Below are 25,791 nucleotides of genomic sequence, written 5' to 3'. Positions count from 1 at the left end.
ATATCCCTGTTTTAAGGTGGTAAGGGGAAAAAGAAAACTAAAACTTAGTTCAACCTTAATGCTGAAACAACTCTCAGCATTACGAATCACTCTCCTCTACCTTGCCCACCACGTGGGAGGAGGAGAATAATGGCTCCAGCTTTATTCCTACCCCATCCCTGAAGTGTCCAAGGCAGTTTGGATGGGGCATGGAGCAACCTGAGATAAGGGAAAGTGTCCTTGTCCGTGGCATGGGGTGGAACTGGATGAGCTTTAAGGTCCGTTTCAACTCAAACTGTTCTGGGATCCTGTGATTGGCACCATCACCAGTTCACAGGCAACATCCCAGCATCCTCTCTCCCAGCATCTAACTACAGCCATTAAAGCTTAAAACGAGTATTTTTTTTGCCAGCTGAGCAGGTGGAGGGGGCTGGCAGCTTCATCCCTTAAAGCCCTTGAGGTGATTTTTGGGTGGCATCCGTGGCTGCCCACCCGCAGAGCCAAGGGACCATCCCAGCCAGGCATCCCCATCCCCAGCGCCACTCCAGGCCCCCAGCTCCGGCCCCGCAGGTTCCTTGGGAGCGATCAGGTGGCAGCGTCCAATTTCCTCATTGTTTCGGGAGGTGTTTTCTGATGGGAAAGGTGAAAAGGGGATTTGTGAGCCTTGTAAACCGATTCCTCTGAGTTGGGTAAACAACGGGAGCTCTGTTGGCAGCAGGATGCCGGGATGCCGGAGCAGGAGATGGGATTAAAGTGCAGCCTCTCCTGTGCCCTGAGTTGGGGGGCTGCTGGTGGGGCCCCCAATCCCCTGCAGAGCCCCCCTCACTTCTCCTTGGGTGTCCAAAATGCAGGATCTGATGGAGTGACCAGGGGCTACAGGTGGGACCTGCTGGAAGAGCTATGGACTCAGCCAGGGTCCGGTGGCATCCCAGAGAGGGCTTGCTGAGAGAGGAGGAAGAACACAAGCTGAAGAGGAAAATCAAGCAAGTTTGGCCAGAGTAAGATCAGGAGTCATACTGGGAATGACACCCCACTCCTCCATGCCCCCCCCTCCCTATGCAGGCACCTCTTCTCCATGTGGGAAACATCCATGAATAGACAGGGACGAGCCAACCCATTCGCAGCAATCCTGCAGACACAAGCGTCCTGCAGATAAGTCATCTGGAACGTTAAAATCCAACAGTCCTTCAGCTCTTTGTTAGGGAAGACCAAAAAATGGCTTAAAAATACAATTTTTTAAGAAGAATGGGTTGACATATTTTCCATCTGCTGTCCCTCTGGATCCAGGCATTCCTTGCACCACATCAACCACAGAATCTCCGGGGCAGCATCACCTTTCCCCACGTCCACAGCATACGATGCCCCTCACCTGATTTCAGGCTTGGCAGAAACAGAACATTTCCCAAGAACCTTCTCCTTGGAGAAGATGTTCTAAAGCTGATGCTGACATACATATAAGATGACATATGCTAAATGCTGTTTGCTTCAAAGAAATCCAAAAATAACTGGATCTTACATGGAGGACGTGTATGTCTGGCAGGGAAGGCTGACAATGCCTGGCAGAGCGAGACCTGCAGGAGCTGGGAGATTTTCCTGGTGTCTGGGCAGCTGAAGCCCCCATGGGCCAAGCTCTCCACACCAACAGAGCATGAGTCCTTCCAGATGGATCACAGCTCCCACCCACTGGGAATCTCCTCAAGGAAGGGATGGGAAGGGACCAGATGCAGTAAAAAAGCCAAAGCTCCATATTCAAACTGGCTGTGGGATCCCAAAAAACACTCCTGAACCCTTCGATTTGCTGGTGCCCAGCCACACACAAATCCAATCCTGCCCTCTCTGCCTCACTTGTCCAAGCCTTCCTAGGAAACAGCAGCCATGCCCAGGCACTGGGGATCTCTGGCCAGAAGGATCAGTCCTGTCCCCAGAAGTGTTTTCCAGAACCTGATGTCACAGAGCCACGTCACACTCCTACCATTGGAGAGTCCCTCCACAGCTCGTCCAAAGCTCCCTTGGTGAAACCCAGCCACCTCTGCCCTTGCCAAAATCTGTATTTTCATCAAGAAAGAAAATTGAGAGGTCAGCAGTAAAAACTGGAACCTAGCTCAGGTGAAGTGGGATGTCACAGGTCAAACAGCATTACCAGACAGGGAGAACCACACTGTCCTCAGGGAGCTTGAGCTGAGAACATCAGACACCCCTCGTCACAGGGAGAGGTTCTCCTGCTGACACCAGGAGGTATCAGTGAGACAGTGCAGCCCCCACCTACTTCACTTCACCCCTGCAGAGCCAAAGACAATCAAACCAGAGGAATTACACCCTAATCCCAAAGGCCCACCTGATACCAGCACACTACCAACATCCACAGCCCTTCCCCAAAGTGGTGCCAGTATGCAAAGGCACAGCCCCTTTCTCCTGTTTGACTCCCATTCAGCTCTTGGGAACAAAGATACTCCGTGGAAGGAAGTTAATTACAAGAGGAATGAAAAGGTTCCTCCCTCTGTATCTGTCGCCTTCTCGCTCGTCCATCGCGCCGCTCACCACCACAAGAGGGTAAATAGGAGCACACGAACCCCCACGGTCTCAGATCACACTCCTTTCATGTGCTCCTCTATTATTAGTCTTCTTTAGAAGAGCCTGCCATCTTTTTTCCCCCTGCTAATCTATGGATAATTATTTTCCTTGCCCTTCGGCAGCCCTCTTCTATTTCTGCTCTATCCTTTGGAGCTGAGGTGGCCACACAGAACTAGCAATTCCAGGTATCTGAAAGCAGCTCATATCTCCTCCACTCCTTTGGTCTCTGCTGTTCAAGGAGATATTTTTCACCTTCCAGCCCCCTCAGTTCCTCACTACCCTTGTGAGAGGGAACAGCCTCTGCTGAGCCCTCCGGGGCCGTTCTGTCCAGTCTCCCTCCCAGATAGACTCTAAGGCCCTTTTTTTTTTTTCCTCATCTCGGGTTTAATGAGGCCCATTCAACCCTCCCAAAGACAAAAGGCCCTTCTCGTTTCCAAACGGATTTACACGACGCATCAGTGAGGCATAAACGAGTCTCCATGGCAACGCTCACCGGCCCCCCCAGCTCTGGGATGCCATTTTCCAACTCTGCTGCTCCCCAAAATCCTTTTGTTGCTTCCCTGCCAGCTGGGAGGCTCCTTGCAAGCCGGTAACTCCCCATCCCACACCCCCAGGTGCCAGGGGTGACATTTTTTGAGGTGAAGTCACAAGATGCCCAAGCCAGCATCCCCCTGGCACAGACACCCCAGAAAGCTCCGAGCCTGGGTCACGGTCAAGCCAAGGTTGGGATTGAGCAGAAGGGATGGAAACACCGAGTGCCATGGAAAATGAATCCAAACTGCCCCTCTCTGCCCAGAAAGGGGGTCACAGTGTAGGCTGTCCATGCTCAAACACCAGACCGTCACAGCATGGCTCCCAGCACCTCTCAACAGGAAAACCTGTGGCTCTGGGGATTCCCATGGCTTTGGCAATGGCCAAGAGACCACTCCATTGCTTCACATAGAGATTTGGGAAACAGGAGCCCCATGTTCAACACTTTGGAACATAACTCTCCCCAAGCAGCCTCAAGCACTGAAGGCTGAGAGAGCACCTTGCTTACACTGAGCAGCCCTGGAAGCAGAGAAGGTGGGATGCAGGGAAGGTGGGACGCAGGGAAGGTCTCACTATAGCTCCTTGAGCTTTGTTCACATGTTGCAGTCACTGCCATAGCTATGAAGACCAAGCCCTCACCCAGCATCTGGGGGACACACCAGAGAGCCCACTTTTCCAGGAAAATACCCATGACTGTTGGGTTTCTCAAGTAGGAAGTTGGGAGCAGGATCCTGGTTTCAACTACAAACCTGCAGCTTGTGGACAGGTCTGCTTTCCCATCCTGAATTCCAGATCCCTTCTCCTAGGGCAGTCACACCACGATTCCCACCAGCCAAGGGCAGAGGAGGGTTCCAGCCACCAGGATGCTGGGAGAACAGGTCAGCAGGCTTCAGGAAAGCTGGCATAGGTGCTGTGGGATGCCAGCCACACCTCAGCATCCACAGCCAGCAGCTGCCACCACAGCTGGTGACATTCCTGGCCCCAGTGACTCAGTCCTCCTGTGCCAGGACAGGGCGGCAGGAAGGGCTTTCTCCCTGAACCATCCCGATAATTACAGCATGGCCAGGGAGAGTATCCAAGTGCCAGACTCCCTAGCAGCCCCAAGGAGGATGACAGATCATCACCACCAAAGGCAGCGCCCACAAAAGGAGAATGTTCTCCTTTGTCCCATTGTGGGCTTGGCCAGGATGTATCCTGATGCCATTCCATCACTTCCAGGGACAGCTGCTGACCACCCTCATGCCCCAAGGAGGAGGAAGAAGAGAAAGGGAGGAAAGGGAAGGCTCCCAGCCCTCGCAGCAGCCGGGCCCGCCAGGAGCAGCCATGTGCTGCTCAATCCTCCCAGGTCTGCGCACACTCCACGCTGCACCCAAACGATCTCAATGCAAACCTAGCGAGGGGAGGAAACAAAACCTGCTGCTAATTGAGGGATTTTGGAGTAGATTTAATTAGGGCCAGAGCACTGGCGCAGGCTGCTGCTGCCACCTGCAGCACTCTCCGCAGCCGCTGGCACGGGCTCGGGGGACCCTGGGCTCCCGCCCACGCCCGCCCAGGGTCCGGACAGGGAAAGAGGAACACAGGGAGTCCCTCAGGCTCACCCCCCTTGCACACCCACCCCCCTAAACCCGTTATTTCCCAGTACAATAAGCACCTCCAGCAGTGACGGAACCAAGGGCTTGGCCAAAAAATAGAGGAAGAAAAGCCGTATTTTCTCCCTGGAGTCGGATCGTCCAGCTCTCCCCTCGGAGGAATCAAGAGGGGCCGAGTTATCTAATTAATGCTGGCAGAAGCAGGAGGCCGAGGGCCGGGGGGCGGCGGCAGCCCACAAAGGCGGCGTGGGGAGCGGTCTCCCCGCCGCCGCCGCCGGCATCCCCCGGCAATGGGGCCCCACGCTGGGAGTGAGGTAAGAGGGGATTCAAAGGGGGGTTTGTCAGAGGTTTTGTTTTTGGAAACGGGGGAGGGGAAGGGGACAGGGCTTGACAAGAGCTGACAGACAACTGAACAAAACCATAAGGGCCATGAATGGCAACACGGAGCTTTAATTGGCGTAGGAATGGAGAGAGAAGTGAGACAATGAGGCTGGGCGGTGGCGGTGGGGCCGAGGTGTGGGCAGTGGGCACTCACCTTCTCCCACCCTGCACCCCAATCCCTGCTCCAACAGAGGTTGGCAGCTGGATGCTGCACTGTGACCCCCATCCCAAAAAACACCACCTAAAACGCACAGGGAGAACATGGAGGCAGAATGACAGAGCCTAGCACACGTCAGGCATCACAAAACCCTGACGGCACCAAGAGCGGCACAATCCCAGCCCCGGGATGCTGCAGTTATTAAATGATCCATCGGAAACAGCTCATGTTCCCGCTCGGCTCCATGCATTTTCCGGCTTCGGTTTGGCCACTCGTGCTCTGGCTACAGCCCCGCTCATCCGGAGGACGGGGGGCCGGGAGGGGGAGAGAGGGAGAGGCAGGTTAAAAGGGAACACGGTTGGATCAGCGGGGTTCCCACTCCTTCCCTGACCCCTCCGAAATAAAACGGAGGAGATTTCGTCTCTCAGTTCCAAAGCAAAGAATTACTTTGGCAGGGGCTGCGGCGGCGGCCGGGCGCCCACTTGGAAGGGAAAGCAGCAGGAATATGCCCAAGGAGCCCAAGACAAGCCCTCCCCGCCAAGCCCCGCTCATTCTCATGCAGATCAAACCCAGTCGGGACAGAACGGAGGCAAACTGCAGCCCCCCCCTCCCCAGAGCAGGGCTGGGGGCACAGGGAAGGGCTGGGTGGGGGGCTCAGCACACCAGATCTGACACAAACCCCAGTGTTTTCCAAGATCGTCCTTCTTCCCACATCTCACTTTTCCATCTCAGTTAGAAACAAGAAGAATAGAAAGAAAGAATAAGAGCCAAGAGTTGAAGTTACAGCTGGTAGTTGGGCCTTAGGAGAGTGGGGCCCCTTTCCTTCCTGAACCCCAGGACCTGACACCTCACTTAACCCTGCACCCCACAAACACAGTTTGCAGCCAGGAGTCTCAAATCTCCCCATGGGACAGTGACTGGGTGCTCATGCCACTGCATTCCAAGGGATACAGAAGGGCTCCCCAAATCCCTCAGCTTCCCACTTCACTGGCCACCTCCAAAGCAAGGGAGAGGAGCCACCAGCCTCCCCCATATTTCTGAGAAATACCAGAAAAATAAAGCCCACACATGTCCCGGGGAGCAGCAAAAACCACAAGGTCTCCTGGATTTTCCCCTGGCTCCCAGGAGCCCCTCACGGTGTCCTAGGGCTCAGGTTTCCATCCCTAGAGATCCCACTGAGGGCTGGGTGACAGCTCCAGAGCACCCACCCAGGTCCCTGGGGCTCTGGCTCAGCCCGGGGATGCAATGCTGCGGTTTGAAGGATTAATCCCAATGTCAGGAACTGGGCAGGGAGGAGCAAACCCTGCGGAGGGTTCCCCAATCCCAGCTGCGGGATGCCCTGCCCTGCCCCGACAGGTCTCCCGGGTTTCGCCAGCCCTGCCAGCCCTTGGTCCCAGGGGAGCAGCGTCACCCCCACCGCGCCGCCCTGACTCACACCGGGCCCTTTGATCCCCCTGCTCCCAGAGCGGACAAACAAGTTCTGGCATTCCAGCTCTGGCTCCCGTCTGGAAGCGGCCATCTTCCCAAGCAGCTGCAAATCACCATCCCTCAGCCCTGGCGTCATTACTGAGAACTTGTTTGGCTGCCACTGGCACTGGGGGTTATTAAAAGCTTCCCAACCCCCCATTCCAAAACAGGCCATGTGCACATCTGCCCACAGCTGCCCGACCCGGCTAGAAGGGACCTTGATGACCATCCAGTTCCAACGCTGCCACGGGCAGGAACATCTTCCACTAGCCCAGGCTGCTCCAAGTCCCATCCAACTTGGCCTTGGACACTTCCAGGGATCCAGGGGCAGTCACAGCTTCTCTGGGCACCCTGTGCCAGGGCCTCACAATTCTCATAGGAAAGAATTTCTTCCCAATATCCCATCAAACCCTGCCCCATGGCAGTGAAAAGCCATTCCTCCTTGTCCCATCCTCATCCAAAGTCCCTCTCCAGCTGGCCTAGAGCCCCTTTAAGCACTGGAAGGGGTTCCAAGGTCCCCCTGGAGCCTTCCCTTCTACAGGCTGAACCAGGTCACTCAAAATTCCTCCCTCCCACACGAGTCCCACCACCGGCTCGCTGCACTCAGCTGCCCCAGACCTTTGGCCACACTCCATGGGGTGGATGGGGCTGGGTTAAGTCTGGGAGAAAAAGCTAAAGATGAGTCACAGGACCTCATAAGTTTATTTGTTCTCTCCCCTCTTGTCCTCCTGCACAGAACTGAGCCATCACCAAAGCCTGGAGACCCAGCTCTGCAGGAAAGTTGGATCCAGTCTCCTCTTCCAGTCCTGCTCTGGATGTCACCCAGCAGAGCAGAAATTGCCCCTTTATCCCTAGAACCTCTTCCCAGTGCTGCATACACTCCTCTTTACTGTCCTGTTCTGGCACAACAGCCCAGATTTTCTCCATATCTACACCAAACAGATCCTCCTAAAGGTTTCACCACTGGAAGGAGTTGGGAAACTCTTGTTCTCTCCCTCAGCAGCCCTTCCACTGTCCCCAGTTTACTCAGCTGAAAGCTGATGGGAAGAGCAGCAGCTGAGGGAGGGACCAGGAGAGAGAGCACAGTAGTGTCAGGTTTTAATCCCTCCTCCAGTACAAAGAGATCTGGCTTGTACTTGCTTTTATTTTTAGGTCAGATTTACATGTACAGCTGAACTTCAATCCAAAGTACAACTTCTAGCAGGGAATGGGAGAGGAACCAGAACCCAGCACTGGCTCTGGTGTCATGGGCACTGCCAGAACTGGAGATCTTGGGACTGGTGCTTCTTTCCATCTCCAAGGATGTCACCAGACATGGCTCCCACTCCCAGAGGGAGCTTTCACAAGGCACTAAGCAAAGCTGGTGTTTAAACCTAAAAATAACCCAGCCCTTGGGCTTGGGGAGGAGGAGGAGGGCAGAGCACCCGGCCTGTCCCGCTCCAGCACCAGCAGTTTCCAATTGCCTGCGGACGGGGAGTGTTCCCAGTCCTCCCCCCGAGAAGAAATCCTCCGCCTTGCCACCCACACTCATGGAAGAAAACTGGCAAGAGCCGCAGGAGAGACCAAAGTCTCCCCCAACCACATCCTGCCCCCCTGCTTTGCTGCCAGATGCGATCCCCCAGAGCCTTGTCCCAAGATCCCGCTAGCTCCAGCATTCCCAGCAGCGGTCCTCGCCTCACTCAGTGTGTGCCACCTCGCTGGGAGCCTGAGAGGTCTGATGCTACCAATCCAACAGGAGCTCATTCCAAGGCTGCTGTCTGTCTGTCTGTCCGGCTGACTCCGCAGGCAGAGCCAGTCCCCAACACAGAGAAATCCTCAAACCCACCGGAGCTGTGAGAGCAGAGACCAACACCCACCTTGGAGCAATGGGTTTGGGGTGCCCCCTAGAAAAGTGGGCCCTTTATCCCGGCTTGGGAAAACCCCAAGTGAGCAGCACCAGTAGTGTTGTGGGACCTCCCTGTCCTGCCCTGCAGCCCCTGGCAGGACTCACCCACACAAACCTCTCACCAGCATCCCAATCTCATCCCTGACCCTCAGCTCCTCCATTCCTTTCCTGCTTCCCTCTCCCAGAAAAGCACTTCATGGGGCGCTAGCTTCCAACTATCCCAGTTCACTCCAACTCCCTCAAACCATTTAAGTCTTTCTTTGCATGTAAGGTGGTTTTTTCTTTGCCTTTCTCTTTTTTTAACTTATTAAGGAGAAAGTTCAAACCATTGGCAGTGTCTGCAACACACTAATTTGGAACTTAGTGCGGTGTCGACATTGCATTAAGTATTTCTGTCAACCATGAGGACACACCATGTCTGTGTAAGAAATTACACCAGCAATTATAGCTAAAGAGGCATGTAAAATTTAAAAAAAAAAAATTAATGTATTCAGAAATGATAACTGACATTCTTATTAGGATTAATCTAATTTTAGTAGACTCATTTATATCCTGCCTCTGGATAAAAAATGAGTTTCAATTTTAAAACCTGGATAAAAAGTGGCATTTTTTAAAAAAGTACTTTTAGAAGTCACCCTGCATGATTAAGCGGGATGATAATGCGAGGAAGCTTAACAAAAAAGCTGTGCCATTAAAGGAGATATTTGTTAAACAAAACGGAAGCAGAGATATTTATCAAGCCCAACAGATTATCCCAGGGTAGCTCTGGACCTGGCACTGCTGGGTGTTGCTTGCGGTCACAAGTTAATGGAGAGAAAACTGGGAATGGCAGATAACGGGGAAGGGGCAGGAGTTTTGCTGGGTGCATCCTGCACCAGCAAGCCAGGGAAAGGCAGCACTGATGAGAACCCTCCATAGCCTGGATGAGTCCATGCCCATTGGGCATAAAGCAAAGCACAGGAGTCACTCACAGACTGGGAAGAAAAACCCCAAAATGTGAGTCAGTTCAACACATCCAAAAAACAAAGAAAGTGAGAGGGAAACACCAAGGTCCTTCCCAGGGTTTGCTGAACACCAAGTGGGGCTCAGCCCATTCCAGCGTCACCCAGCCCCCCTCCATGGCACTGCCTCAGATGCACTGTTGGTACAAAATGTGCCCTTGGCCTCAAGCTCTGGCGTTGGCATGTTTTAACTCCATGGCAATGGATGCTTTGATTGACACAGGTTCTGGCAGGACACTGGAGTGTCTCTTCTCCCTGTGCCAGCCCACCACACACCTCCTGCAACGTCCACCTCCAGCAACACCTCACCAACCCACAAATCTCCTCATCCATCCAATGAGCCACCCCAGATGAGGAAGCAGCAAGAGGCCTCCCCCAGGCTTGCCTGTTGCTCCATTGTCCCCACATCCCCCACATGTCCATGACCACCACATCCCATGGGACATTGATGAGATCCCAGCCATCCCAAGGTGCAGGACATGGAGGCAGGAGGGCACAGGGAGCCTGCACAGCCAGGATCAGAGCCGGGGCACCCACAAGGCTGGGCTCCCTCCTCTCATCCACATCTCCCCATTACAAGGGAATTAAACACGGAAGCAAAGCACCAGAAGATTTAAGAATACGTGGAAAGACTCAAAAGCTGAAGAGGAAAAAAAAAAACTCCCAGGCTGATTATTTTATTTTCTCCTGACAGTTTGAGCCACAATGGCCAATAAATCCCAATTACGGATTTTAAAAATGCTTCCTGCAGACACTTGGACCATCAAGGCAATTCTGGGCTCCCATAACTCCTGGTTTATGATGGTCATACATGTCAGTTTTCCAAAGAGCCCAGCATTTCAATAAAATGACCATAAACCTAGATTAGAGATTAAAGGACTGACTCAGAAGTTGTCAGAGCAAGAAACAAGTTTCCCTGCAATTGCTTTGCCATTTTTACCGACCAACAGTTTGGCTTTTTGATGGGTTTATGCCAGCAGTAAATTTTGGGCTGCTGACAGCTCGGTGTGTGAGACGACTGAAGGCAGCAGCGGGGAGGTGTGGGGACGACACGAGCCCAGCCCCGGGCTCAGGCGACAACTCCGAGATGAGAAGTGACAGGGCTCCTCCTGGGCTCCCCAGTGCCAGCACAGGGACACGGATGCCAGCTCTGACCGACCTTCCCGGCCCCCCCTCCCAGCCCCCCAACCTGTCAGACTTCTCTCCAGGGAGCAGCTCTGTCCTCATTTCTCCTCCTCCTACCTTGGCAGGGTCAGGAGCTGCCAGCACACGGGAAGGTGACCCCCCGAGTGATCCCCGTAGCCAGGCAGGACCAGGGACCTCGGGGACAATGCACAGGAGAGCATCCCCGGGCCCCCCATCAGCAGCTGCCTCTCTCCCCAGCCTGTCACAGTAGCAGCAACAGCTCAAGGGAGACGCCTTTGAAAGGATAAACTGCAGGCGTTTGTTGTGCTCCCGTTTCCTGGATGAATGCGCTGCTTCCTTTTACTAAGTGCTCTCTTAGGAGAAGGAAAAGGGAAAAATAAAACAGCAGCAGAAAGGAAAGAGGATGACTCACGGTGAGGCCACATCTCCACCAACACGCGAGAGCTGTGAGACGGTGCCAAGGACAAAGGCTGGGATCAAAAGCAAGTGAGCGGATCAAACACGCGCCCTCCCTGGAGAGGGGGGAAGGTTTCAGGGAGCTGCCCGGGGGAGGAAGGTGGGATGGAGCTGGGCCCTCCCGGATGGCCAAGGGCTTCGAGCAGCCATCTCCCTTTCCTGAGCTTTAGCCACTGCTTTCACCATCTGAACAGGAGCTCCGGTTGTTGGAGTTCATTAAGACACACACGCAGGGCTCCACACCAGGACATGGGCAGCGATGGGGGCGGAGAGGACCAGGAGGAACCGTGGCTGCACCCAACAGGAGGTGAAAAAATGCCCTTTTCCTGAGGAAATGAAAGAGCTGAGCCCGGAGCTCAGCGCGCCGAAGGGGGCCGGTGCCCTTTCTGCCGGTGTCTCTCAAAGTCTATCAAAAAGTCCCATTTACATCAAAATGCCCTTCCAGACATGCTTCGATTTTACTTTTCCCCTTTCATCTCCGTCCCCCTCCCGCCCCACCTCGCAGCCCCATTGTCCTCGCAGCACCAGGAGAGGGCCGAGCGAGCTGCCAGCGGGAAAGGAACAGGAGAGAAAGAAAAGAGCTGGAAACTAAGAGAGAAGCCGGAATCGCTCCTGGTCCCGCTCCAGCGGGAGCTGTGACCCCATCTCCTCCCGCCTGCTGCTTGGCGGCCGCCCCGGGGGACGGCGCTGGCCGTGTCCCCTCTGCGGGGACAGGGACTCACTGCCCCGGCCTCTGCTGTCGCCCGGGGCTCTGCTCAGGCTCCGGTGGCCACAGATGGTTTCAGTGAGCTTCAACAAAAGCCTCGTCTAAGGGCTGTAGGAGCCACCATCCTGCTCAGCTGTCCCCGGCCAAGCACTCTGCACACTGCTCCCGGCACGGAGGCCACTGGTGGCACTGGGGAGACCCCAACAAATCGATCTGGGCTTGGTCACAATTGCACATCCCAACGAACTGGATCGAGTATAAGAGCTTCACTCTGCAGATGAGTCTTTAAAATGCCAGTGGAGCTGGAATACTTCCACAGGTGCAAGTCCAGACTCTGCTCAGCCCCAGTCTTGTCCCACCTGTCCTCCTCCAGCAATTCAGATTTATTCAGCTGTTTCTTTCCCCAACACTGGCCCCAGCAGTGCCACATCCTTTCCTCACTTTTCCAAGCCCCTTAAAAGCAGAAGTGCTTTCCTCAGGCTGCCGGACGGACACGCAAGCCCTGGACTGAAATCCACTCCAGGTTCCAGGTGCAAATAAGGTTTAACTCCAGTTTAACCCAGTAAAGCCCAGCTCTAGCAGTGCACAATTCCAGTGTCGTTCACCAGGCTCTGTCCACCTTGCCTGACACGGAGCTTTTCCAGTCCTCCCTTCCTATTGTCAGCGTCTATTTTTAACCCCCAGCATTATTTCTCCCTGCGTGACTTCAGACACTCTCTGGGGACGAGGTGGAATTGCTGAGCTGGTTCCAGGCAAAGTGACTCAACTCTCACCTTCAGAAGCCACACAGGAATCAGAGGAGAAGTAAATTTTCCTCCATTCACATTTTCCTTTCTCTTTCCCTCCAAGCTCTGTCTGGGGCTGAAAGCAGGGAAAGCTGCAGGGAGGTAAAGCCAGCGTCCATCAGCAAGAACGTGCGGCAAAGCCATTTTCCTTCCTATTCTTCCCTGGTACCTTTACAACCAGCTGGATTTACCTCTGTGGCAGTTACCTTGGCAAAAATCGTGCATCAGCTGCTGGTGCATGTGAAGGTTAGAATGGTAACCTTAACACAGGTGTTATGAGCGGAGTTCTGAGCTGCCAAGCACAGGGAATCTCATGGAGAGAGGCACCATCCCAGCAGAAGGGAGGGAGCAGCATTCCCCTCACGGGGCCCTGGGCCGAGCGCCGGTGCCGACGCTTCATTGCTCCCTTTGAGCTGGTCTTGCCGGCGCCGCAGAGCAGCAATTAAGGAGAAGGTCAGCAGCAAAGCCCTTCAAGAATCTGTCCCTTCAGGGGAGTACCCAAACAACCCCACCATTTGCTACCTTCTAATTCCTAAAGCGCACAAGCCCAACGCCAATCCAACGCCAACCCAACGCCGAGCACTCAGAGGCGCCTCATGGAATGAGGGATGCGCGTGCTGCGTCAGCCAGATGTTGACATTATTTGGCATTAAGAGCCAATAAATAATCATTAATGCCGCTGCAGCAACCAGGCTCTCTGCAAGAAAGCCCAGATGCCAAAAACACCATGTTTATGGCACAAGAGGAGGCAGGATACAGGAGAGCCGCCTGCCCTGCACTATGCAGCCAGCACCGCCAATTCCAGAGCGTATCCCAGACCTCCAGCACTCGGCATTCCTCCTGAAGCCCCAGCAGGGACTTAGGAGAGCCCCTGGGAGCCCACCTGCTTCCACAGCCACACAGGATCACACTGGCCACCAGAAGCTGGGGTGACATCAGGAGTTGTTGCATTCTGAGCTGTCTGACACTGCTCCAGCCAGCCCTGTTTTTTGGGATGACTCCCTGGTTTCGCTCACTGGAGCTGGCAGGACGCTGGAACACACACAGCCCCGGAGACAAGGGGAGGCAGCATCTGGAAGCAATTATCCCAGCGCTCTTGTATCTGTCACCCACTCCTTTTGTAAGGAACCATTCCCAGTATCAGCAATCTGTCATAAACCAGGAAAAGGATTCTTCCCCCTCATCCCAATGAGGCAGCGGAGACTTTCCTGATGGAAGGCAGGGTGGGCAAGGTTCCTCCTGCCAGGTCACAAGAGAATTGGGCACAGCAGGGACAGGCACTTGTAGGCACCTTAAGGAAGAAGCCCACTCAGAGGAGGAATATGACAATTTATCTCCTTTGCCTGTGCCTTGGTATGGTGCTGCAGCACTTCCAACATTATACTTCCAAATCTGATGCCCCAAAAACCTCCAACTGTTTTACAGGAATGGATGAACTTCTGGGAGTTCTGTGGGATGGTCCCCATGCCTCCAACACAGCTCATGCAATTGCATCCTCAAATCATGTGCTCCATCCTAAACTAACACGCCTCCAGCCTCAAACCATGTGTTTCCATCCTCAACCCACGTGCCTCCATCCTCAAAGACAAAAAACAAGGAGGAACAGGCCTTGTCTAGGAGAGCAGGAGCCAGGAGGATCTCACAGCCCTTCCCCACCACCTTGAACATCCCTGACCCAGGATGTCCCTAGGATCCTCTCCCCTAGGTAGTCCCTGCATTCTCCTTGGCATTGCCCTCATCCCACACCATGCTCAGGAACAACATGCAGCTTGCATCCCCAAAGGAAAATCCAGCCAAGAAAGGCTGGCCAATGGGTGCCAGGATTTTTCCAGCTGACTGGCACATCCAGCAAACCCTCATCACCTAAAACGGGCACTTCTGCCCACCTGTCCAAGCCCACAAGCCCCACACACAGCAGAGGGAGGTGGCTCATAAAGACTTTCGTGCCTCTCTTAGATGTTATGAAATCAGGCAGGGAGCATGAAACTGCCTGCCGTGGGTGGGAGCACCCAGGGCTATATGGAGAGCCCGGAGGATTCCTCCGTGGTCTGGGAAAGCACGTGGACTCCCCCGCCCCGCACACGCCCTCACAAGGTGGGTTTTTCTTCTGGAGAGACTGGGTGAGAACAAATACCCAGCACAGCCCCACATGAAGGGGGTAATTAGGGAACAGCACTCAGCACTCACCAAGTCGGGGCAGAGATCAAAAGCAGAATCAAGCATCAAACCTCAGCAGGATTGGGAGCCACTCCTGGGAATGGACTCCTGTGGGACCCCCCCATCTCTGCATCCCAGAACTACTCACTGCAGGTAGGGAATGCCAAGCCAAGGCAACACAAGCAGGCTTTCCTCCATCCCCTACCCCCAGCAAGTCCTCCTGTAGCTCAAGGAAGTAGAAAAAAAGAAGGAAAATAGGAAAAAGGTCTTCTACTGCCATTAAATGAGTAGCAGGCATGAAGCTGAAAAGTACAGAGAGGGAGAGGGCTGGGGGTCCAGAAAGCACAAGAAAACACACTTCTCTCCCTTCTCCTCCCTCCACTGCTTTGTCAGGATGTTGCTGCCTCATTTATTTCAGTAATTAGCTGAGTCGAGGCACTGCTAATGGGGGGACAGGGGAAGGGGGGCACAGGAAAAAGGGGGCACAAACCAGCCACGATGCACGGCCAGATCTCAGCCTAGCAAAATTTCCATGAAAGAAGAATAATGCAAATCTTAAACTCAAACACAGCTGAAGGGGAAATTCCAGCTGCCTCCAGCCCTTCACACCTCCAAGCGCCTTCCTAAAACCCCAAATCCAGCCAGGCTTCCTTGGCCCAGTGAGAGGGAAGGGGGCTGTGCATCCCCAGTGGCACTGGGACAGCCCTTCCCACCTCCTGGGGAAGCATCTCCTCCTCCTCCTCCTCACATGCTGCGAAGGAAGCTGGGAACAATGGGATGCACCAGTGCCAGCTCTGGCAGGGATGGACAGTCATGGACCACCCACCTGGCTGCCCAGGGACAAGGGACAGCCTGGGAGGGACAGCCTGGTGCAGGGGGCACAGGCAGCTGCCAAGATTCCTTCCCCTGCTTGGTGTGAGGGGCAGCTCTGTGTCCTGATGACATGGGGGGACAGAAGAAGGATATGGGGAATTCAGAGACTGCAGGCTGTGGTCACTGAGGGAAGGGCTGTGCAGAGCTCCCCCATCTTCCCCCACCCTAGCTCTTCCCACAGGAGCAAGGCTGCTGGCTGAGCCATGGCCCAGACCTTCCCTTACAAAAATAACATTTCATCTTTTTCTTTTTTTTTTTTTTTTTTTTTTTTTAATTTCTTCTTTTGAAATAATTGACTAATTGGCCAAGCCCCAGGTCCGTGCTGGGAGTGTATCCCAGGTCTTCTCTTGCATAAAGCCTTTATTAAAGACATCACAGGAGGACAGGAGAAGAGGGGAGAGGAGGGGGGCCAGGCAGAGCCCGGCAGGCCGGGGCGGTGCCCAGAGCACGCTGGAAATTTCCCATCGCACCCAGAGGGAGGAAGCCCAAAAATTAATCCTGATCATCCCCTGCAGCGCCGCTCTGCCCCGAGCAGGGCCTGACTCAGCCGGGATGGGCATCACCCGGGGCAGGCAGCACCCAGGGAAGCAGTCCCAGCACCCCCAGAGCAGGGCTGTGAGTACGTGAAAGAGATGGGGTCCCCCTCCTCCCTTTAATCCCCAGCCCCAAAGCAGAGCTCTTTCAGGGGAAAGTGTAACGCAATACCTGGAAAATTTCTCCCACCCGTTCTCCGCTGTTGGCTGCCAAATTTAAAACATATTTGCTGCCTGGCCTTGAAGAAATGTAACCTGCTGCCTAATTCCAACACGTTCATTCTTTGGGGGGCAACGAAAAAATTCACAGAGCCGCTGGTGGCTCCTCTCCTTACACCCTGCAGCCCTCGGGGCTGGGAGCTGCCAAAAAGCTGCCTGGGAGCCTCCGCCAGCACACACCGGAACGCCAGGAAAGAACAGGAGGGAGGGAGCCCTTGCACAGCAAGAGGTTTTTGAGTCAATGTCCATAAGCCCTGAGAATTAGCTGGGGCGGCCACCAGCCAATAGCCCTTGGAATATGCAACATCCAGGGCAGCACAAAACTCCGGAGCATGGGGAATAGGCAGAGACTGCAGGGAGAGGATCCCCACTCGGCAGCGGAGCCATCCCATCTCACCTCACAAGCAGAGAACCAAAGAAGCAGGTGGATGCACATGCAGCCCCACCCCTCATCCCACCACCTCAGCTCCTCAACAGGAGGAATTTTCTAGCAGGCTGGGGTTTCAAGGGGAGGCTGGAGCAGTGGGAAGGGGCTGGGGGAGGGCACAATGTGTTTAGCAGACTGAGCGATCCGACAGGGCCCATTAAAGGAAACAATTTGTAATACAATAATTATTATGTCGTTTCTCTGGCCTCTTTCCTAAGCCTCCCTTCGCACAGTTTGAGGCTTGAGGGGCCTCTAGAAACCAGGAATCTGTGGGGCTGCGGGTGTCCACATGTGCCAGGATGAGGAAGATGGGATGGACACACGGAGCAGACACTCACTTGAAGCTCTCCATGCAAGCAGCTCATCCTGGCATGCTCACAATCCTTGAGGGAACACACGAAACAAAGAGGAACTGCTACCCAGCTGCAAGGTATCAGCAGCAGATAAGGGTTGTCCACTGGGAACACCACTGGATGTGGTGATCCATACTTGCTCCAACCTGGAGCAGGGCTGGACCCCATGGCCGCTCCAGCCCGGCTTTTCTGCTCTGAAGTTCTCGGCCACACATCTGAAGAAAGCGGCAGTAGGGAACAACAGAGCGAGAGCAAGCAACACAAATCCCCGGGATAATGAGCCCGGAGGAGGGAGACGGTGGGCTCTGTCTGAGGAGGGAGCCGTGCTTTTATTGGAGAGGCCTAAAAGGGCTATAAATCCTCAGATTCAAAGGCAAACTCAAGCTCTTTCAAGTCGGAGGAAGGCCTGGGATGTGTCAGCTGGGAGGACTAACCACGCCGCGTCCCCTGCTGAAGTGGCCTCTTCAGCAAAGCCGCGGAGCAGCCCGGGATATTACACCCAGATCCTTTCCATATGCTCCCGGCCGGCCGCAGGCAGGGCATGCCGGCATCCCTGCCGGCACGGGGAGCCGCCCGACCCCCCGCACAGGAACACGGCCACCCTGCCTTAACGGGGCAGTGCCTTTGTGCCCATTCCCCTCCCAAACCCCACCGAGGGTTTGCCCCCCGAAATCCCAGTGGGAGCAGGGGCTGCGTCCCTCCCTCTCGCGTTTGGCTGCGATACTACAGCAAGCCCAGACAAAGAGCACGGAGCCCAGCACCGGCACATCCCTGCATCCCTCCACATCCCAAGGCTGCCAGCCCTGCCTGCCAACCTGCACACCAGGCCGTGCTCCCACGCTTCAGAAATCCATTAAAAGGGAAAAATTGGTGGCAAAGAGGAGACAGCGCCGAGCCTCAGCCCCGCATGAGGAACCGCAGACGCTTTCCAGCCTAATGAGTAGCAAAACACGGACACACTCTGGCATCTATGAGAATGATGTAAGGGAGTTTATAGCTCATAAGCCATGAAAAGACACTTTGCTTTTCCCAAAGTACCTACTCAGAAGAGGTGGGATGGCAAAAACCAGGCAGGGCAGCTGGTACACAGGGCTGGGCTCATCCTGGCAGGATGCCAGGGGCAAGGAAAGGGATTGCTGGGAAGTAAGATGTTCCTGTCCCATCACCAGCAGTGATGCAGGCCTGGGTGCCACCAAAACCCACCAGGACCCCCTAGCTAAGGAGGGCACCCACTCCGAGGCTTTGAACTTCCCAAACTCTGGCCAAAAGGTTCTGGAACAGAAGGAACTGGGACAGCGTGCGTGGTGTCTCCCAAGTATCCCACCCCAGCACAGGCCAATCCACATCAAACCAGGTGACTCTAAGCTTTTCACCACAGCCCAGGCCCAGTAGACCTGGCACACATGGATCTCTCTGCAGACACAGCACCACAGAGGCATAGAGCCTTTGAAAAACACGGAGGAGAGCTCATGGCTGGACACCAACCAAACCCCCGGCTCTGCCCTTACACAGCCCCCCTGAAACAGCCCGGTCCCATGGCCTCAGAAAGGGCAAGCAGTCCACCTGGGAAGGGCCGGCTGCGGGTAGGAAAAGGTTATTCCCGAGCAGCCAAGCCAGGGTTATAAATAGCTGGCATTTTTGAAGTGCAGCTGCTCAGCTCAGCTCAGCTCGGCCGGGGCGACACTGCCACGCCGGCACCTGAGCCGGCTCGGATCCCGCCCGGGGGCTCCGGCAGGGAGAGCTCACAGAGAAGCCACTGCTCACTGGAACACCATGAGGAACCCCCCAAACCTGTCCCCTCATCCTCCAGGGAGGAGGGACTGGAGGCCCCTGAGCTGTGCCCTGGGGATCGCCTACAGCCTCTGCTCCAGCTCCAGCAGAACCTGCTCCACGGAGGGGCAGGGGCCAGGAAAACTCCACTGTGCACAAATCCAGCCTCACTGAGCAGGACATTTAGCCCCAGCTTGTCCAACTCCTCTGGGACCAAGCCTGGACAGGCTGGGGGAGCCTGGAGTGCCAGGATTCCAAGGCTGAGCCATGAGCAGAGCATTGGGGCTCCAACCAGAGATGGGATCCTCAGACTCAGTGAGCCAAGCACCACTACTCCAACCAGAGGCAGGATCTCAAGACTCCGGCACAACCATAAGCTGAGCTCTGATGCTCCAACTGGAGATGGGATCCAGAGGTTCAGCACAGCCCTGAACAGATCAGCAGGGCTCCAACCACAGATGGGATCCTGAAGCTCCAGCACAGCCATGAGCTGGTGATCAAGCAAGAAACAATCCATGAGAGGCAAGAAAACCCCTCCAAAAGGATGCCGGGAGTGGGCCAACACTCTCCACAAGCAGGACCACCACCACCATCCACCCTTGCTCTCCAGAGCAGGAGTCTCTGCCATGCTACCCGACCCAGAGCAGGGGATGGGAAGGGGAGAAACATCGGGAAACAGCAGCAAGGGGCTGGGCTCCCCCTCAGCCCTGCACAACAAAAGCCCCGCAGCAGGGCCGTGCATTCCTGCCCAGATGTGACGCTGCGATAGCGCTGAGCGAGTCCTGCTCCTGCTCCCCGATCCCAGCAATCATTAATTAGAGACAGAACGGAATCAGCTTTGTTTCTCCCCACCCTATTCCAGCTGCCAGACTCCAAGTAGCATGTGCTACTGATCGCTCCAAGATGTTTTCCCACCGGAGTCCAGCACTCCTTGGGCAGACAGTCTTCCCAGCAGCACAGCCACTGCTGTGCTAAGGGTGCCCTGGCACAGGGGCAGCGAGCACAAAGCTATGGGAAAGCCGGGGGGAAGCTGGGACACACAAATCCTACATGGAAACAAGGGATCATCCCCACTGCTAAGCCTCTGGTTTACAGGGGGCAATCCAAACAGCTCCTGACGGACGTCATGCAAAGGGCTACTCGTACTCTGGCTCTCCGCGAACTCCATGATCCCTAAAAACATGGACAGGGCTTGGTGGGACCCCCTGAGCTCCCAGTGCAGCTGTTTGGGGGGACCCCTAAGCACCTCGTGAAGCTGCTCAGAAGGACCCTCAGCCCACTTGGCCACACCACCAAGGGCATGGGCACATCTTACCCTCTCACATCCAGCCCATTTGGGATAAGGATTCAAGAGAATGGCTTGGACCCCAAAGCAACCAAGGAGCTCAGGTGTAGTGGAGGGAAGCAGCCCCCACCAGCCCCCTGCCAGCCCTTCCCAGTCAGAAACGGCAGGGAAGCCCCATGGAAGCCCCATCCAGCCCCACTGCCAGGCAGATCCAAGGAGCTGCAGCAGCTGTTTTGCTCCAGAGAAAGCTCCGTCTCCTTTTACAATCAATCAGCCACCCCATCACGGCTCTTTTTTTCTTTTAAAGGAAGCAGTTAAATCCATTTTATGGAATCCAGCGGTATTTACCCGGCTACTGCAAGAGCCGCAGCCCTGCCTTCCCCTTTTTTTTTTAATTTAAGTTAATGAAGTCATTCCCAAACGACCTAGAAAGAGCCCTGGGTGCTCCTTTCCCCCCGGCACAGGGAGAGGGAAACGCCTCCAGTGAAACTTGGGCTGGGCACGGCGGGTTCTGCATTGAGGGGAGCAGGAGCTGGGAGGGCTCGCAAAAGCCTGGCACCCAGCAAAGGGTCCCCTCCATTCCAGTGGGAAACTCCAAACAGAAAGCAGGCTGTCCAGGCTTGCTTTGCCCAAGCCAGCCTTCGGATATGAAGCAAAGCCCTGGAAAGACCAAGGCACACGCGGGGGCCATGGGATTCTTGATGGGAGCACAGAATCATTAATCTTGGAATGGTTTAGGTTGGGAGGAGTACTTAAAGCCTGTTCAGCCCCACTCCCTGCTATGGACAGGGACACCTTCCACTGTCCCAGGCTGCTCTAAGCTCTGGACAGCCTGGTCTTGGGTACTTTCAGGGATGGGGCAGCCATAGCTTTTCTGGGTAACCTGTGCCAGGGCCTCCCCACCCCTACAGCCAAGAATTTCTTCCCAATATCCAACCTGAACTTCCACCTTTTTAGTTTAAAGCCATTCCCCACCTCTCAGCCTCAGGAAAGGAGAGTCTCCATAAGCCAGAAATGACTTTCAATTAAATATAGGCAGCAAGTTTTCCCTAATTCCCAAATCCTGACACTGTGAAGCGTCTCCTGCGCCCACAGCTCCTGTAATTCCATCTGCTCCGACAAGTGCGAGCCCCCCCGCTCCAGAGCTCCAGGCCAGCCTTTCCCCTCGGAAACAGCCTTCCCACAAGCACTTTGTCCCTCGTAAAATGGCATTAAAAGAGGCAAAGATCTGCCAGGCTTCAACCCCAGCGCTTACGGAATTCTATGGGACACCATCATGTCATTAAAGGTGGAATAAAAATACCACGAAGGATTAGACTTTTGTCTGGGGTTTTTTTCCCCTCTTTCTCTCACCTTTTTTTTTTTTCTTAAATAAATGCATTTATTTGGTTTTTAACAAGTTCAGAGCTGAGCAAAATTTTCTGGAAGGGGAAGAGGGAAAAGCAGAGGCGAAAGGAGCCGTTCTCCGGAGCCGCATGGATGATGTGTCCCATTTCCCCCACCTCCTCATTAAAATACTTTCTGGGGAGGCGAATTCCAGCCTGAAATGAATTTTCCAAACCATATTTTATTAGGAATGCTTCCCTTTAATGGTCGGTACAGGAGCCCATCAGGGTCAATATTTCTCCCAAATTACAGCCAAGGGAGTTGAGAAAGGATTTAGCCAGAATTCCTCCGGCAATTCCCGGCTGTCCAAGGAGAGCACGCTCCCACTGCCCCCCGGCTGTGCAGCAGAGGGGACGAGTAAATCCCAGAAGCACTTTCCCCAAAGCCCCCCTTGGACACGATGGAATAAATTAAAGCCATATTGCCTCTCCAAGCCCCTTTCCACAGGGCTCTGCAGGCATCCCAGGGAAAGCTCACTCAGAGGGTGAGCTCATCCCAAGCACAGGTTTGAGACAATTATCACTTTTTCCAACAAAACCATTCCTAGGCCTATTTTTTTTTTTCCTTTCAAGACCCAGCATCCTCACAGTGGGAAGCGGGTGGTGATTTCAATGCTGGCTTTGGGACACACACCCAGGAGCTGACCTTCCCAACCCAGCACACAGCTTAAGCCTGACTTAACTTGATTAGGAAATCATTCCATCTATCAGATGTGTTATCAGCATCCCTCTGATAACACCAGGAGCCCCAGACCCGCTGGTGGAGCTGGAGCCCACAGCTCCCAGCTGCCCAGAAAGGGCAGGAAAATATTTTCCTTATTTACAGCAACCGTGCAGAGGCCGGCCGGGCCCAGAGCACCACGCTCGCTCCTCGGATCCGTTGGAAAATTCCACTTAGCCATGTTATTTTTAAAGGCTTTAGCTCTCTTTACTCTAAAAACAAGAGCTAAAGCTCAGCAGAGTGGGATGGGGGCTGGCACAGCCCCGGCGCTGCCCCAAGAAGGGGCTTGGAAGCCCAAGTACAGTGGCAAAGGGGTTTTATGGATCTATTTGGAACACAATCCCAATTCAACCAAGAGCATGAGTTTTCCTCCAGCTGGAGCTGGACTTTGCCCAGCACACCAATCCCCAGACTGGTTTCCTCAACGGGGCTTGCTGGGAGCAGCCCTGAGGAGGCTCTGCCCGATGCCACGCAGCCACCAAGGACAAAGCTGGGAAGAAAAGTGACGGATCCCAAAGACGGATCCCGGACATGAGGATCCGGGATCGCTCCACAGGGGCACAGACTGGAGGGATCTGAGTGGGATTGTGGCCGGGCCCCGAAAGTCCTCACCAAGGCAAAACACTTCCATGGGTTTTGCCCGTGCATGTCCTGGCAGAGCCATTCCTGGGTGGAAACGCCAACGTTTTGGGCGCTTCCCACTCCCTCCTGTCCCTGTGGGGATACAAGGACAGGGAAGCACCCACAGGAGCAGCCCCACACAGGACGGCACATTCCCAGAAAGCTGTCCAGGGCAGACAACCTCCAAGCTCCAAATCCATGGACAGCCAAGAGCAGACAAAACCCAAACTCCAAATTCCCAGAGAATGGAGAGTGGGCAATCCCCAAGCTCCAAACTGGGGGAGAACTGAGGGTGGAAAAGCACCGACTTCCAAACAGGAGGAGAACTGCAGGCAGACAAACACTAAGATCTGAATTTGGGGAGAACAGAGAGTGGGCAACCAACGGGATCCAAACTGGGAGAAAACTGGAAGCACACAAACTCTGAGGTCTAAACTGGGGGAAAGCAAGGGTGGACAACCCCAATCCCTGAATTCAGGAGGAATTCAGAGTGGGCAACCATCGAGATTCGAACTGGGGGAAACTGAACCCAGACAACCTCTGAGCTCTGAACTAGGGGTGAGCCAAAAGCAGAAACCACTCCAAAAACTGAGAGCAGAAAACCACCAAGCTCCTGGTTCAGCAAAACCAAGGAATTCCTCAAGCTCTCCCTGGACACCCCACCAGAGAGGGACCTCTCCAAGGCCACCATTCCAGGGCTCAGTGAGAAGTCCTGGAGCGTCACCCCTGTGCCAGCCGATGGCCACGGCTTCCTCTCAACTTCCCAGTCCTCAGCAGCTTAAGGAAAACCCAGGATAAGGAAGGCACGAGGGGTGACATGGCATCCTCCACCACCAAGCCGGAGCCGCCTCCACCTCCAGCTGCCTTTTCCCAAATAAAAACTATTTTATGGAAGCAATTTGCCTGCCCCTTGCCAAGCTCATGAATCCAGCGGGGCAATTCCCGAGGGAAAAGGCTCTCTCTGCTCCCAGCCAAGCAACACAACTCCCAAAGAAAGGAAAGGAAAAACACACGGCGGAGAACGAAGCGACACAGTCACCGTCCCGGCGCTTCCAGAGCTGGGGACACACAAAGTGTGCCTGCAAAGTTCCTTTTTCCCCACCAAGAAACCAAGGAAATAAACATTTGGTTGGAATACGTGTCCAGGCAGGAAGGTTGTCCAAATTGTTTCAGTTCTTTCCAACCCTCAAAAACTCTTCGGATTATTTTTGGCTTTTTTTTTTTTTTTCCTTGAGAAGCGCAGTGGGGAAAGGAAAAAAAAAAAAAAAAAAAAAAAAAAAGAAGAAGAAAAAAAAAAGAAAAAAAGCAGGCTAAAAGCAGGAATTTTTTTGAAGGGAGAAAGGGGTAAGATAAATAAACATTCCATGATGTACAAGATAAAGCTGACCGAGGGCCACCGAGCCATCCTGACCACCAGCCCAGGCAGAGGGGCGACCAAACACTCCCCATTCCTCCTCCTCCTGACCCTTCATACTGCTCCTGCACGGCAGCCGCGTCCACACCCACAGATTTATATAAAAATATATAAATTTACACAATTTAGGTGTCTGTACAGGCGGAGTAGCCGCGCCGCCCGCTTTGTTCGGACCCAAAGGTGGAGGCGGAATGAATCCCCTCGCCTTTCTCCGCAGCTGATTTCGGAGGAAAAAACCCAGTAAAAAAATTATAATAATAATTAAAAAAAAAAAAAGGTAATAAATCCAAACGCTGGAAGGAAGCGGCGATCCGGGGAGGAAAAAAAAAAAGGGGGAAAAAAAAAAAAAAAGAAAAAAAAAAAAGGGGAAAAAAAAAAAGGCGTGAAAAATGAAAAAAAAAATTTAAATTCGAGAAACAAAACGTGGTTTTCAAAAATAAAAACGGATTTCAAGAGAGGAAAAGCTGCGAGAAGTAAAAGCATACTTAAAAACGGGGAGGAAGAAAAGGAAAGAAGGGGGTTTTTTTGTACGAAAGGCAGCGCGACGCCGCGAGTCCGTCCTCAGCCGGGGGTCGCTCCGTCCGCCGCCCGCAGCCTCCAGGAGCGATTTTTCCTTAAAAACCTCGCTGTTTCCGTTAAATTCGCATTTAGAACGCGGTTTCGGTGCCTTTTTCCCCGCGGGGGGCGCAAGGCGCGTCCCTCCCGACCACCCCCCCCACCCCTTTCTCTCGCCGCACGTACTTGGGGTTCGCGGAGCTCCACGACACCGGCTCCAGGCTTTTGGCGAGCGGTGCGGCGAGGCGGCACAGGGCCAGCAGGACACCCAGCAGCCACCGCCCGCCGCGGGGCCGCGCCATCGTCCCTCGGCGGCGGGACGGGCCGGGCGTCAGGCGCCCATCACGCTCCGCCGCCGCCTCCTCCCGCTCCGCTCCCTACCCGCCGCCTCCGCCCGCCCCGCACCGACTGAGGCGCCGCCCGCCGCGGCAGCCGCTCTACCCCTCCACGCAGGCAGCGGCGCGGACAGCCCGGCCGGCCGGCCAATGGCTGAGAGGAGCGGGGGGGGCCTTGCTGGAGGACACGCCCATTACGGGTTCTTAAGGGGAGCGCGGAGGGTTTTTTCGGATTTTTTTTACGGCCCCCCCTTCACCCCCCGGTGGCCGGCCGTTGCTACCGGGTTACCGGGGGGAGGGTGAAGTGGCGACAGCGTTGGGGACGAGCTGGCAGAGCGCCGGTAAGGTCGCCCCACCGGGCCGTCCCCGTCCCCGTCGAGCCCGTCAACCCCCTGCAGCGCGCCGTTCTTGGCCTCGCCCTCCCCTTCAGCCGCGATCCTACAGCGCCCCCCAGCGGACGCGGCCGGCTAACGGCCGAAGCGGCGGCGG

At 54.7% G+C, this 25,791-nt stretch overlaps 1 protein-coding gene across 1 annotated transcript in view; it reads right to left on the bottom strand.

Moving 5' to 3' along the window:
* Positions 1–25,362, bottom strand: part of EFNB1 (ephrin B1) — a 45,141-nt gene extending 19,779 nt beyond the window's left edge. The window contains exon 1 of the mRNA XM_066339741.1: positions 25,154–25,362. Coding sequence (XP_066195838.1) covers positions 25,154–25,269 — 116 coding nt within the window. The 5' untranslated portion in view covers positions 25,270–25,362. The remainder of the gene's footprint in view (positions 1–25,153) is intronic.
* Between the last annotated feature and the right edge of the window lie 429 nt (positions 25,363–25,791).

Source organism: Sylvia atricapilla, chromosome Z (assembly GCF_009819655.1).
Source record: "Sylvia atricapilla isolate bSylAtr1 chromosome Z, bSylAtr1.pri, whole genome shotgun sequence".
In the NCBI taxonomy this organism is placed as follows: domain Eukaryota; kingdom Metazoa; phylum Chordata; class Aves; order Passeriformes; family Sylviidae; genus Sylvia; species Sylvia atricapilla.
Note: the sequence above shows the minus strand (reverse complement) of the source record. Positions and strands in the feature narration are given on the sequence as shown.